At 40.0% G+C, this 14,009-nt stretch overlaps 1 protein-coding gene across 1 annotated transcript in view; it reads left to right on the top strand.

Moving 5' to 3' along the window:
• AAGAB (alpha and gamma adaptin binding protein) overlaps positions 1-14,009 on the top strand; it is an 81,644-nt gene that overhangs the window by 65,889 nt on the left and 1,746 nt on the right. The window contains exons 6-8 of the mRNA XM_065871987.1: positions 8,619-8,701; positions 9,563-9,659; positions 13,775-13,879. Coding sequence (XP_065728059.1) covers positions 8,619-8,701; positions 9,563-9,659; positions 13,775-13,879 — 285 coding nt within the window. The remainder of the gene's footprint in view (positions 1-8,618; positions 8,702-9,562; positions 9,660-13,774; positions 13,880-14,009) is intronic.

Below are 14,009 nucleotides of genomic sequence, written 5' to 3'. Positions count from 1 at the left end.
ACCTGGCTGGAGCACCAAGAGCCTGTCCTCCACACGGCTCAGAATAAAAGGGAGAAAAAAATAGAAAGAAAGAAAGAGGATAAAATATAATAAAGTAAGATAAAATAAAATAAAGGTATTAAAATAAAAAATAATTATTAAGAAACAAATTTTTTAAAGTAAAAACAAAAAACAGACGGACAGAACCCTAGGACAAATGGTGAAAGAAAAGCTATACAGACAAAATCTCACACAGAAGCACATACATACTCACAAAAAGAGGAAAAGAGGAAAAAATAATCTATCTTGCTCCCAAAGTCCACCTCCTCAATTTGGGATGATTCGTTGTCTATTCAGGTATTCCACAGATTCAGGGTACCAAGTTGATTGTGGAGCTTTAACCCGCTGCTTCTGAGGCTACTGGGAGAAATTTCCCTTTGTCTTCTTTGTTTGCACAGCTCCTGGGGTTCAGCTTTGGGTTGGCCCCGCCTCTGCGTGTAGCTCGCCTGAGGGCAACTGTTCTTCACTCATACAGGACGGGGTTAAAGGAGCCTCTGATTTGGGGCCTCTGGCTCACTCAGGCCGGGGGAGGAAGGGGTACGGAGTGCGAGGCGAGCCTGCGGCGGCAGAGGCCGGCATGATGTTTCGCCAGCCAGAGGCGCGCCGTGTGTTCTCCCGGGGGAGTTGTCCCTGGATCACGGGACCCTGGCAGTGGCGGGCTGCACAGGCTCCCAGGAGGGGAGGTGTGGCTAGTGACCTGTGCTTGCACACAGGCTTCTTGGTGGCGGCAGCAGCAACCTTAGCGTCCCATGCCGTCTCTGGGGTCCGGGTGGCTCGAGCCGTCTCTGTTATCTCCTTTAAGCAGCGCTCTTAATCCCTTCTCCTCGAGCACCTCCCTCGAGGAAACAAAGAGGCAAGAAAAAGTCTAGTTGTCTCTTTGGCAGCTCTAGACTTTTCCCGGACCCCCTCCTGGCTAGCCGTGGTGCACTAACCCCTTCAGGCTGTGTTCACGCCTCTAACCCCAGTCCTCTCCCTGGGATCTAAGCTCCGAAGCCGGAGCCTCAGCTCCCAGACCCCGCCCGCTCCGGCGGGGTCACCACCCTCTTGGGCTGGTGAGTGCTGGTCGGCACCGATCCTCTGTGTGGGAATCTCTCTGCTTTGCACTCCACACCCCTGCTGCTGCGCTCTCCTCCGTGGCTCTCAGATTTGGTTTTAAGATCAAGGAAAAGAAGTTGATTAGTAGAAGTCCGATGACATGTTTTGTTTTGTTTGAGATGAAGTTGTCACTCATTGTTTCACATAGGAAGGTAGCATTATGCACAGTGTCTTTGTTTCCTTCTTTAGAGTGTCAGTTTAACATTACCCCCAAGCTGCCACCCCCTACCCCAGGCTTTGTCACCTGAGCACTGGTGAGTACCACGGGGGGTTAGTTGGCTCTTGGGTGTTCAGTGGGTTTTTGTTTGGTTGGTTTTGGTTTTATTCTTTACAAATACCACCACTGAGAGAAGGGCCAGGAAGGGAAATTCTGTGGTCTTTTAGTATTTCTAATCAGTGAAGGAGTGATTAGACTAATCAAATATTGCAGGGTTGTGACATTGATCCCCAAGTGGTAAGCAGTAATTGTGGAGATTGGATTTCAAAAGTTCTGACAATTTACTTTCAGTTTATCTATTATAATATTTAATATCCAGTGATGCAGGTGGGTAAGGATTAAGTGGAATTAATAGTAGAAACAATTCTTTCTTATGGTAGTTTTCTATGCCTTCCCATTATAAATGAAAGGAATTGATCATCTGTTAATGTATGTTCCTCAGTATGTACTTGGTAACAAAGAACCATGGCAGAAATCCCAGATTTCATTTTAGGGAATCCTTTGCAACTGATGTACAGAGCATTGTCAAGAATTGAGTACCAAAACACAAGGTCTGTCTGGCTACCTGATACCTGGGCTACTTGCCTGAGAACGTAGATGGCTACTACCTTTAATATAATTTTTTTTTAAGAGAGAGCAAAAAAACAAAAGCAATGGTTAAATAAAAACTTGAATTTAATGTCACAGAAAATAAAACAACATCAAATTAGTGAACGGAAGAATGATTAATGAAGAAGGTTCTAGTGGGGTCTGTCTCTGCCTGGGTGATTTTTTTTTTTTAATAAATTTATTTATTGGCTGCATTGGGTCTTCGTTGCTGCGCGCAGGCTTTCTCTAGTTGTGGCAAACAGGGGCTACTCTTCATTGAGGTATGCGGGCTTCTCATTACCGTGGCTTCTGTTGTCACGGAGCACAGGTCTCTAGGTGCGTGGGCTTCAGTAGATGCAGCATGCGGGCTCTAGTTGTGGTGCTCGGGCTTAGTTGCTCCGCGACATGTGGGATCTTCCCGGACCAGGGCTCGAACCCATGTCCCGTGCATTGGCAGGCGGATTCTTAACCACTGTGCTACCAAGGAAGTCTCCTGCCTGGGTGATTTTGGGAATATGGCATCATGTCTCTGGACTCCAGTTGCCTTACCTCTAGGATAGAGTAGAATTATATCAACATTATATTCTACAGAACTGGGTTCCTTGAGACAGAGTGAGTTGTTCCCATTTTTTTATCCTAGAACCTAATATTGTGGAACTGAAAAAATGATTTGAATAATCTCTGTCAGTTGTCTTACTGTGCATGTTGTGGTCAAAAATAAAATAAGTAAATACATATTCATTTTTAGGTAGAGTGCATAATTTGGAGGAGTGTGTGTTGTAAGAGCAGAAAGGGAAGGAGGAATTGTGAAAAATTAGAGAAGATGGAAGGCAATAAATGTATGGGTAAAATAATGAGACTTTGTTTTTTAAAAAATCACCCACAAAATTGTCCATAGGCAAACAAATGGTGGGGAATCACTTCAAATTAGTCACCACGAAGGCACTGCAGGCCTCCTTCTGTGGCCACCTTGCAAAACATTTTAGGTAGTCATTCTTTGGAATTATTTTTAGAGCTGGTTATGAACCACATAAGAAAAGTCATCTTTTTCTTCATGGTAAAGTTTTGTTTCGTTCACTCTCATTATTCCCCACACTTGGTTCTGAATGGTTTTTGACTTGATTGTAAACATTCCTTTGAGGATTTTCAAGAGGGTGCTTCAGGCTCTGGAGATAGGACTTACAGTGGAACCATTATTGGAATTAATGTAAAGCTTTCCTTTACAACTTTGGTAAAAAACAGTACTCATTCTGATGTTTAATTCAGTTTGTTAAGAATTTGTGTGTATGCATGCACAGAAAAAAAGAATAGGAGGACATTTACCAAAGTATTAATTGACATCTTTGGTGATTTCGTTTTCTTCTTTATACTTTTCTCTATTTTCCAAATTTTATACAATGAACATATCATTTACAATCAGGAAAAAGGGCAAAAAAACATAGTCTGGTTACTTTCTGGTCACCAGAAAGTTCATTATATGTTCAAGTATTGGCAGAGACAGTTCTTGACTTGTGAGCACGTGTCCCAGGTGTCAGAGGGAGAGCAGAGGTTCACTTTTCTGAATCCAAAGCTAATGATGGAGCCAGATTTAGTGCTTAATCCTATTTTCCTAAAGAAGCACTGTTTTTAATAATATACTTTAAAGTTTTACCTTTTTCAAGCAGTAGTTTAGTAAAATAGAATAGATTGGTTCTAATTCTTTTGTGATTTTAAAAACATTTCATTTCCATTTGTCAAACAGAAGTGGAATGTGAGATAAAATATATGCTTATTTTCCAACCTTCTCTAATGCTTGCAGTCTCTGTCTGACAGTCATGTCAGGCTGTCAGCAGATATCTCAGCATCCCCCCTGTACACTTAGCACTGTGCTGGGAGCTGAGGAAGGTGGAAGAACCCTTAGCTCCTGTCTCTGTCTGCAAGGAGTTTATAATATAGTTTAGGATGGCAGATAGACTCAAGATAAGTATTTATACTAGCACAGTAAGGACAACAAGGCAAATGGCACTGAGGGAGCTGAAATCATCTAGAGAAGTTTCCCAGCGTAAGGGGAGGATATTTGTAATGCTGACAGGAGGTAAAGGTAGAATCTTAAATGCTTTTATCATTTTTCCATTGAAAAATCCTTCTAAGAAATGACTTAAAACCTGAGCATTATAGCCCCAAATTTCCTGTCCTAATTAGATCTATATCAGTGGTTCTCAACTGGGGGCAGTTTTGCCCCCCTCTCCCCAGCGGACATTGGCAGTGCTATAGGCATTTGGTAGTATAGGCGGGGATGTACAGGACGCCCCCTTGCCCCTCATCCCCATACACACTCAAATGTCTGTAGTGCTGAATTTGAGAAACCCTTGTCTACATACACTTGAGGGACAGTGAAGGGACACTGGGGCCTAACCACCTGTCTGCCACTAGTTTTATGTGACCAGTGCCTCCAGGAGTTATGGGGGCTGGGCTGGGATAAATTAATGAGAGGCATTGAAGTGGCATATGATTAATTAGTCAGTCCTCAGCTGTTCATCTTAGTTCAGTTGAAATCAGTCTAAACCAGGCAAGTAATGAAGGATTACTGACAAAAGAGAACTATATGAATAAAAAGATATCTTTTTGCACTTAATCCAAGTTTGTGTTGTCATATTCAGTATTTGTATATCAAGCATTGAATGTCTCTTTGCTCTTTATATGATACCTGTGAGATTAATGGAAATTAATTAGAATCAGAGAGTTCTGGATTTCACGTTCAGGTTCTAGCTATGTGACTTTGAACAAGTTACCTAATCTCTTCGAGTTATACTTTACTCTGTAAAAAATATAATAAATCCTCTGCAGCAGAAGATAAATAAGTGTGCCTTTAGATTTGTAAAGAGATAACCATATATTTCATATATTTCAAGTTTTCTTGAAACTTCCTATTGAAAAATAAAATAAAAGCTCCTCCACAAGGCTTGAGAATTTCCCATTGCTAACCTTTATTCTAGAGGCTATGGTTTTGTTTCTGACACTTCCTGGAAGAATTTTATGCAAATGACCGGTACTGAATTAGTGTTTTTAGAACCAGAGTTTAGTATACTTACTATTCCTTCTAGAATAACTTATTTTACATCACTTAACAACTTCTCCTTTCTGTGGCTCTGAAGTTCCAGAAGAATCAGCTGAGTAGGTAGATTAATTTATTCCTTCCTAGTGTAGTATTTTGAGGTATCAATAAAACCAGAGATGCTAAAGCCAATTTCAACAACTATCTGCTAAAAGAATAAATCCTTCTTAATGGGGATGACATTTCCATGCCCTGAATCCTGGGGAGGAAAATCTGGCAAACAAGAAAAGATTCAGGTAATTCTTTTCTGTGAGGACAATAGTGTTACAGTGGGTGCACATGGGCAGAATTTTGCTAAACATTGAACTAGGGAGAATGGAGAGTTTCTTTAAAACCGTAGGTGTATAAAACATCCAGGTTTTTCTTAGCAACATTAATGTGCGAGCAATCTGCTTTAGATAAACAAAAATGAATTGCTTTTCTAATTGTGAAAATTTATGTGTCTCTAACTTCCCTAAAATATAAGCAGTGGTCAAAAAGAGTCATGTACCACAGTGTTCATTGCAGCTCTATTTACAATAGCCGGGACATGGAAGCGACCTAAGTGTCCATCGACAGATGAATGGATAAAGAAGATGTGGCACATATATACAATGGAATATTACTCAGCGATAAAAAGAAACGCAACTGAGTTATTTGTAGTGAGGTGAATGGACGTAGAGTCTGTCATACAGAGTGAAGTAAGTTAGAAAGAGAAAAATAAATACCGTATGCTAACACATTTATAAGGAATCTAAAAAAAAAAAGGTTATGAAGAACCTAGGGGCAAGATAGGAATAAAGATGCAGACATAGAGAATGGACTTGAGGACATGGGGAGGGGGAAGGGTAAGCTGGGACGAAGTGAGAGAGTGGCATGGACATATATACACTACCAAATGTAAAATAGATAGCTAGTGGGAAGCAGCCGCATAGCACAGGGAGATCAGGTCGGTGCTTTGTGACCACCTAGAGGGGTGGGGTTGGGAGGGAGATGCAAGAGGGAGGAGATATGGGGATATATGTATATGTATGACTGATGCACTTTGTTATAAAGCAGAAACTAACACACCATTGTAAAGCAACTATACTCCAATAAAGATGTTTAAAATATATATATATATATATATATATATATATATAAGCAGTAGAACAGAGAAAAAAAAATATATATAAGCAGTGGAACAGAGTGAACTCACATTAGCTGACTAAATTCTCCATTGTTTATAAGAAAATACTGAGCAAAAGTTCTTCCAGCTTTCATTAACCTGAAACCTGATTATAAACTCATAGTCATCTGTGGACCTTAAAAGGATTCTGGCATTTAAGGTTCTTTTTTTTCTATTAAGTAATTTAAAATACCTAATTCAGAGCTAACTATCAAGCTAAAGAATGCCATTTTACTTTATAAAATCACAAATATCTAAAGCAGAAAGGACCTTAACAACCATGTCTAGCAACCCTCTCCTTTTTACAGATCAGAGGATTGAGGCACAGAAAGATTGATTGACTTATCCAAGGTCATAAAGGTGGGCAGAGCCAGGAGTGGAATCCAGGTTTTCTGACCACTAGCCCAGTCTTCTTCCCACTATTTGGACTTTTCCATAATTTTATTCATTATTAGAATTGAGACATTCAGGGTTTTTTTTATTGTAAAATACACATAGCATTTAATCATTAAACGTTTAAAAATCTCTTTAAATAGGCAAACACATGAATATGGAGCAAACACATGATTATGGAACAAAAATCAAAAGGTACACAAAGGTTTATGGTATACGGTTACTAGTTCAGCTCCCTCTCACTCCTGTCCATCCCAGATCCCCTTCTTGGAGGCAGCCACTGTAAATAATGAGGCATTTTAAATAGACCATTTTGGTCTAATAACGTGTCTAAACTGACATTGTATTGTATTCTTCAGGGATTGCAGTTTGGCCTGCCAAGTTTAGGTAATGCCCAACAAAGGAAAAACATAAGCCATGGAATTGGAATATGGAGAGAGATTTGTGAACTGATTTGAAAATTACCCACAGTCCAAGTTATTTCCAGTAATAGAAGTGAGGGCTCTCTTGCATCAGTACTCTCTTACTCAAATAATGCCCTTTGTACAAAGAGCCCAAAGTATTTTATAAGAGCTCTCATGTATCCTCATGACATGTAAAAGCCCTGAGTATTGTATAAGTGCATACAACTGCGTTAGAGTCTATAGCACATTGGCCACAAGAAAGAATTATGTTGATGTTTGAATAAACACCCCAGGCTCTGTGAAACCATCAGTGTGGGACGTCACATGGATCTGCTTCTCTCAGCTTCTGAGCCTCCATGGCCTACCTGATAAAACAGCCCCTGGTTCTTGGATGGGGTGCATCCAGGCATTGGGGCTGGAGAGTTCCTCACAGACTGGACAGGTTGGCTGAAGGAGTGAGAGGGGGCTCCAGGAGTACATGTGCGCCTTTGGTTGTGGAGCAGGAAAAGCAGCAGGGCAGCAGCAGGCTCTTGGTACCGCCCAGTGCCTTTGTAGCCTTAGAGCACAGGTGCTGACTCTGGTAGATAGCCACGTGCAGTAGGTAGGCGACTGCCCACCTGGTGAGAGGTCAGCCTGGGAAAAGCTGCAGGCCCAGACCCCACATGCCACAGTCGGGCTTCCTCCCAGTTTAAAAGGCAAATCTCCCCAAGTGAAAGGGAAGAAGAGGTTATCTTCTGCAGTTGGTTATCTTTCTGTGATACTTTGTGTGACTATCTGACAACAGATTTCACCTGGCAAGGGAGAGGACCTAGGAGGTCTATAGGTTGTTTTGAAGACAGATGAGAATGGGTCCAGGGAAGCTATAGGGAGAGGAAAAGGCAAGGTGGGAAGAAGTTGTCTTCCTGAGAGAGCAGTTCTTTGACTTCTGTACCCCTAGACTCTTGAATTGTGGGTTTCACATTCTACTCTCAGGCAGTGTTTTTTTGTTGTTGTTTGGTTTTTGTTTTTTTTCCAATTTTCCTGATCCTAAGGACGCTCCTGGAGTACTTGCTAAAAGTTCAAATTCCTTGGCCTCTGTTCCATAGATGCCGCCTCAGTCTGAAGTTGGGTCCTTGAATACTGGGTAATTTTAATAAGCGTCCAGGTGATTCTGGGGAACGCTGTCAGATCAGGACTGGGTTCTGATATTTTGCTCTAGATTTGCCCTCCATTATAAATATAAATATCGGAAGTATTGGGAACCTTAAGTGCATAAACAGAGCTTTATTTCAGGAAAGCGTGAATGTTCATTTCACCCGATAATAATGCCTTGGTATTGATTCTTTTTAATGTTTTTTGATTGTTTAAAGCACTGAAGTATTAGTTCATAGTAACTATTAAAACATCAGTTCTGTTAATCTTTGCAAACAGAACTACTGAATGGCCTTTTGTTTGTTGTAATGGCCCTGCCATATATTTGACCTGGATTAATACTATGTGATTTAAAGTTACCTGGAATTTAGAGTTTTGTAATTGATAGCAACTGTTTTTTATAGTTAGAACTTTTATAATGAGGAAATAACTATTATTTCATCATCACAGTCATTTTAACAGTTTTAAATGTAAATTAAAAATTTCAGTGATTGTATTTTTTCTTTTCAGATAGGAACCAAGGCTTTAACCTTCTCAGCTCATTGGCTGGAGCAAACCATAGCACTGGATCAGCAGAGACCTGCCACTCAGAGGTAGAGATTTTTCCTGGATGTTTTCTCTTCTTTGGCTTTAATTTCTCCTCGTCATTATGAATCTTTACACCATTCATCATTTTCTCCTTTCCATTTAAGAAGTGGCAGAGAATATTAGCAATAGATAAAAGGAGAACCTAAAACAGCCCTCTTTATGCCTGCTAGCCGTTAAGGGCAGGCTAGTTCAGCATTAAAGCAGTAAGCCCTTTCAAGATGTTTGCAATTTGGGCTGTTCCATGTGTTTTTGCTAGAGTGCTTTTAAAAATGTGCTAGGATTTCCTTAAGGCATAAAGTTGCCCCAAAATCTTTAAATATAAAATAAAATTAATGGTTCTTTTTAAGTACTTCCTGTGTCCTGTACAATCTGAGGCAAGGTCCTTGCCCTTGATGAGCTTAAATAGGCTGATTTCAGCCCTCTGTCCTCAAGGACTTTGGTCCAGGTCTGCCTTGGTTGGCAGGTTGGAACCACGAACACATTACGTAGTGCCACATTGTCTTTCTGGGACCTTCTTCCTCAGTCTCTGGGAACTTCTTCCTCAGTCTCTGAGCTGTTTGTGATAGGATCTTATACATTTTCAGATTTTGAATAAAACATGATCTTAAAGCAAACAGTATGTTTTAATAGTCAATAGCAAAATCATAATACTTTAAAATTTTTCCTTGAGGAGAAACACTGCTGAATTAGTGAATTTTTACCCTTTTGTTTAATGTGACCTTGATCCTTCTTCCATCTCTCTTTGTGTCTTGCTCCTATTACTGCTTCTCCAAAGCTAACCAGTGGGTGGAAGTGCGAGCCTTTTTGGATTTAGTTCGGAAGCAACCTCCTGTTAAATTGTTACTTGTGTGTATTTTCCTCACCAGCAGCCCCAGTTGCCAGCAGCAGAGAGGACTGAACCCCTCTTGGATAATCGAGGTGGTGCATCTAATACAACAGACACTCAGGTCGATAGCATCGCGGGTAAGCACCTCTCTGGCTGCTAAGTGACAGCTCTGTGGAACTTGCAGTAGCGCATGTATCGGGGTATAAATCATCCAAGGGGAAATTGACTTTAAATGAGGACGAGGGAAGGAAGTTGATAGTGCACCCCAAATGAATGTTAGCCTTGTGGACGGCTGTCAGAAAAAGGAGGGAGAGTAAATACATTACAAATTGTGGGCACCATTGTCCTGCTGATTCTGTCAGCAGGATCGTGATTACGATCATCTTAGCTAGAACAGACAGAACCAGGTGGTGAAACAGCTTTATATCTCCATATTACACAGTTTTTTCATAGTATTTCACAGTAGTCAGAATTGATGGTAACAAGAATAATACAGCTTTATAAGCCCTCCCATATCTTTTTAAAATTCTTTTATGTCCACATTCTCATTTGGTAATGAAGTTTGGCAGAGAAGTTATTTTACAGAGATGAAGATGAGGCCCAGAGCAGTTTAATAACTTGTCCAAGGGCACCTAACAAGAAGGTCCTAGAGCTGAAACTGGAATCCAGTTTGCTGCCCAAAATCCAGAAAGCCAAGGAGTGTAGTTAACAATAACTATAAACGTTCTTTTGTCAGGGAGCTACTGAAGTCACTACTTCTTTTTATGCCACAGAGGGCCCATGTGCAGTAATAAGTTTTAAAAGCTTTTTTTTTTCTGTTTGTAAGATAATCCATGTAGAAAACGTAAATGATTGGTTATAGAAACATATTAAGAAGGAAAAATTGGTATATAATTTCTCTCTAGTTTATTCAACCTCGTCCTCTCCGTTGAACCCTTCATATTAGCTTCTAAACCTGCTAAAAATCTCTGCCATGAAAACAAACCATTGACCACACTGAAGGAGGTGGGGAAAATAACTAACTTAAAGAATTTGGGAAAATGGTATTCTGACTGGATACCATGAGGCCAAAACCAAAAAGAAATGAACAGAAATCCTGCACTCTGTTTAATAAATTTGATTCTTACAGGGGTGTGGGTTCGAAATTCTGAATATTTATCTGTAATATATTTTATATATATTACAGTTGAAAGAATAGGAAAATATAGCATAGATAATGAGAGCTAGGTTTCTCACTGTCAGAGAAAGAAGTTACAAATAAGGAAAGGGGAAGGCTGGGATGAACCCTTTGGTACTGAACTAGAATTGAAGGTATCAGTATGAACTCTTGGGTTTTAAAATATAGTTAGAGCAGTAGAGAAATAAATATAGATATGTGTATGCATGTGTAAATACATATATATATTTCCTAGCTCTGTCCACTGGGAGGACCTAGAAGCAACAATAATAGCAGTGGACATATTTAGTACTTAGATCTTGGTTTCTAAATACTATTCTCCAAGAAAAGGTACCAGGGCTACTTGGAGAAGTGGTTGATTCAGGGCTGGGGCAGGAAAAATGCAGGATGAACGTGGAGCATCATGGTGCCAGAAAGTAAAGAAGTGCTCAAGAAAAGAATGGGGGCATGTTGAAAGGGCACAGGAACCAACCTGCAAGAGCTTCCAATGGCTAAAGCTGGAACAATTTGACCAGCAAAGTAAATTAACATAGTATTGGGCTGTAACCCATAGAATAAAATAAATATCCATGAATCCATACTAATTTAAATAAATAATTGAATAAATGTATAACTGGAAAAGAAAAGGCTGCTCCTCCTTACAGAAGAATTCCAATTAATACATGTAGACATTGTGAGGGAAATAGAAAATTACCCTTAGCCACACACCACAGTAATAGTTGTCGCAGGCAAGATCCACTGGTGAATGGTGAAATTAGTAGATGAAAGTTTAAGAAGAAACACGACATTTCCATAGTCAAAAAGTATCTTTCCCAAGTTATTTATTACAAAGGGGAAAATAGTAACTTTATACTGGAAAAACCTGGCAGATACCACTTTAAGTGATGAAGGTTACATCACCAGTAACAGGACATATTGACATCATCTCCCTCCAAAATGATGCACTGAAAGGGCACTCACTTCTGTGGTGTTCCTGCCAAAGGTCCGTAACCTCAATCTAATAATAAGAAAACATCAGACAAACCCAAATTGAGGGATATTATACAAACTAACTGGCCAGTACTCTTCAGAAGTGTCAAAATCATGAAAGACCAGGCAGGACTTAGGAACTGTCACAAATTGGAGAAGACTAAGGAGATTTGACCACTAAATTCTGTGTAGAATCCTGAATTGGATCCTGGAACAGAAAAAAGGATATTAGTGGAAAAACTGATGAAGGTTGAATGAAGTCTGTAGTTTAGTCAGTAGCATTGTTCCATTATTAACTTTGTGATGTTTATAATTGTACCATGGTTATATAAGATGTTAACACTGAGGGAGGGTGGGGGAAGGGCATATCGGAAGGCTCTGTACTATTTTTGCAACTTTTTTGTAAGACTACAGTTATTTCAAAATTCTTTAAAAAGACAAAACCAACCAAACAAAAGTAAAACGCTTCCTCAACCCCACATCTCCCTCCTCTCTTTACTTATTTCCATTCCTCAGTTCATTGCCATCTAGCTCTTGCTCCCATTTTCCATGAAAACAGCTCACCAACGACTTCCATGCCACTCAATCTAATAGATGTCCTCCAGTCCCCATCTTGACCTCTTGGCGGCATTCAGTATTATGAATCAGTCCCTTTCTGAAACATTATCTTCTCTTGACTCACCCAACACATCTCCTGATGTTCTTCCTACCTCTCTGATGATTCCTTCTCTTGCTTTGGAAGATTACACTCCTTTACCCAGCCTTTAAGTATCGCCATTCCTCAATGTTCCATCTAAACTCCTCTTCGAAACCTGTATTTAAGCATGAAGTGATTCTGTCCACATCCACAGTTCAGGTATCATGTATACAGATTAATCACAGATTTTTTATCTCTAGCCCTATATACCATCTGCCACCATGGCATGCCCATTGAACTAAAGCAAATTTATTAACCAAATGCATCTTTAACATCAAATTATCTGTATGGCATTGTAGTATATGTAAAGAATTATCATCCTTGTCTTCAAGGAGCTTATAGTCTAAAAATGCAGAGACAGGCCTTGTAATGTAATGTAATGGGTAAAGTCATGGGCTTGGAATCCTGGACAACTGGGTTCAGATCATGGCTCTACCACTAGTAGTGAGATGACCTTGAGTAAGTTATTTAGCATCCGTGGGCCTTAGTTTCCCCTTCTATAAAATAGGGGTGACATCTTTCCTCACATCGCTGTTGCAAAAATGAAATGGAATCGTATAAGTTAACGCACTCAGTGGTGGGGACAAAGCAAACTCTCTCTCTTACTGTAGTATTTGTTATAGTAACAGTAGACAGATGCTAGCATACAGAGTAGTGTATGCCAGTGCCAAGACAGCTCTATAAACACTAAGTGTGGGACAAATCCTAAGGAAGGAGACCTGTGAGCTGGGACGGTCAGGGAAGACATCCTAGAGGTGACTGGCCTGGAATGGAGGCTGAGTGAAAATTCTGATTAAAAACTAAGTTTGATAAAGAAGCCACATGCCGAGGTAGAAATAGTAAAGGATTTGTGGTAAGAAAAAGGAATTTAAATTGGCTCTACCTCTGAATGGCTGTAATTTTAGCTGAATTTAGCAAATTCAGCTTGCTTCATGTGTAAATTGTGGACAGTGGTATCTGTCCTAACCACCTTATATGGTTTGTCAATAACAGATGTGAAAATATTTGTTGACCAGTAAAATATGGTATAAATTTCAGGCATTTATTGAATCTGTAGACCTTAGTGCAGGGCATGACCTTTAGAATTGGAAACATGTAAGTCTGAATCCAAGGTCACACTTATTAGCTGTGACCTTGAGCAAGGTCACTTGATCTCTGAGCTCTAGTTTTCTCTAGAAAAGTGGAAACAGAATTCCTTGCCTCGTTACAGTGTTTTACGGATAAAATGCGTTACTCTTCATTTGTGAGGGCCCGCTACCAGCCAAGCAGGGTGCAGCACTACGAGCTGTACAGCTGGTCCCCAGTGGGCACGCACTCAGTGGTAACTTTCATCAAAGCCAGATTGATTGCTTTTGGATTCTGTGTATTTAGCACGTACATAAATAATGTGTGGCGAATCCTTATTTCAGATCCCACGTTAGACCTGGATATTCAAGAACTAGCCAGTCTTACTACAGGTGGAGGAGATTTGGAGAATTTTGAAAGACTATTTTCAAAGTTAAAAGAAATGAAAGGTAATCGGATCCATTGTGTCTAACAGATTCCCATATTGATGCTCTTCTATTTTATATAGTAGGATTTTACTTTGTAACTGCTGATTGCATTCCATGCTCTGGCCTCATCTGAGAAACTTGGGTACTGGAG

This window comes from Phocoena phocoena, chromosome 2 (genome assembly GCF_963924675.1).
Source record: "Phocoena phocoena chromosome 2, mPhoPho1.1, whole genome shotgun sequence".
Taxonomy (NCBI): domain Eukaryota; kingdom Metazoa; phylum Chordata; class Mammalia; order Artiodactyla; family Phocoenidae; genus Phocoena; species Phocoena phocoena.
This window is presented reverse-complemented; position numbering and strand designations above follow the sequence as displayed.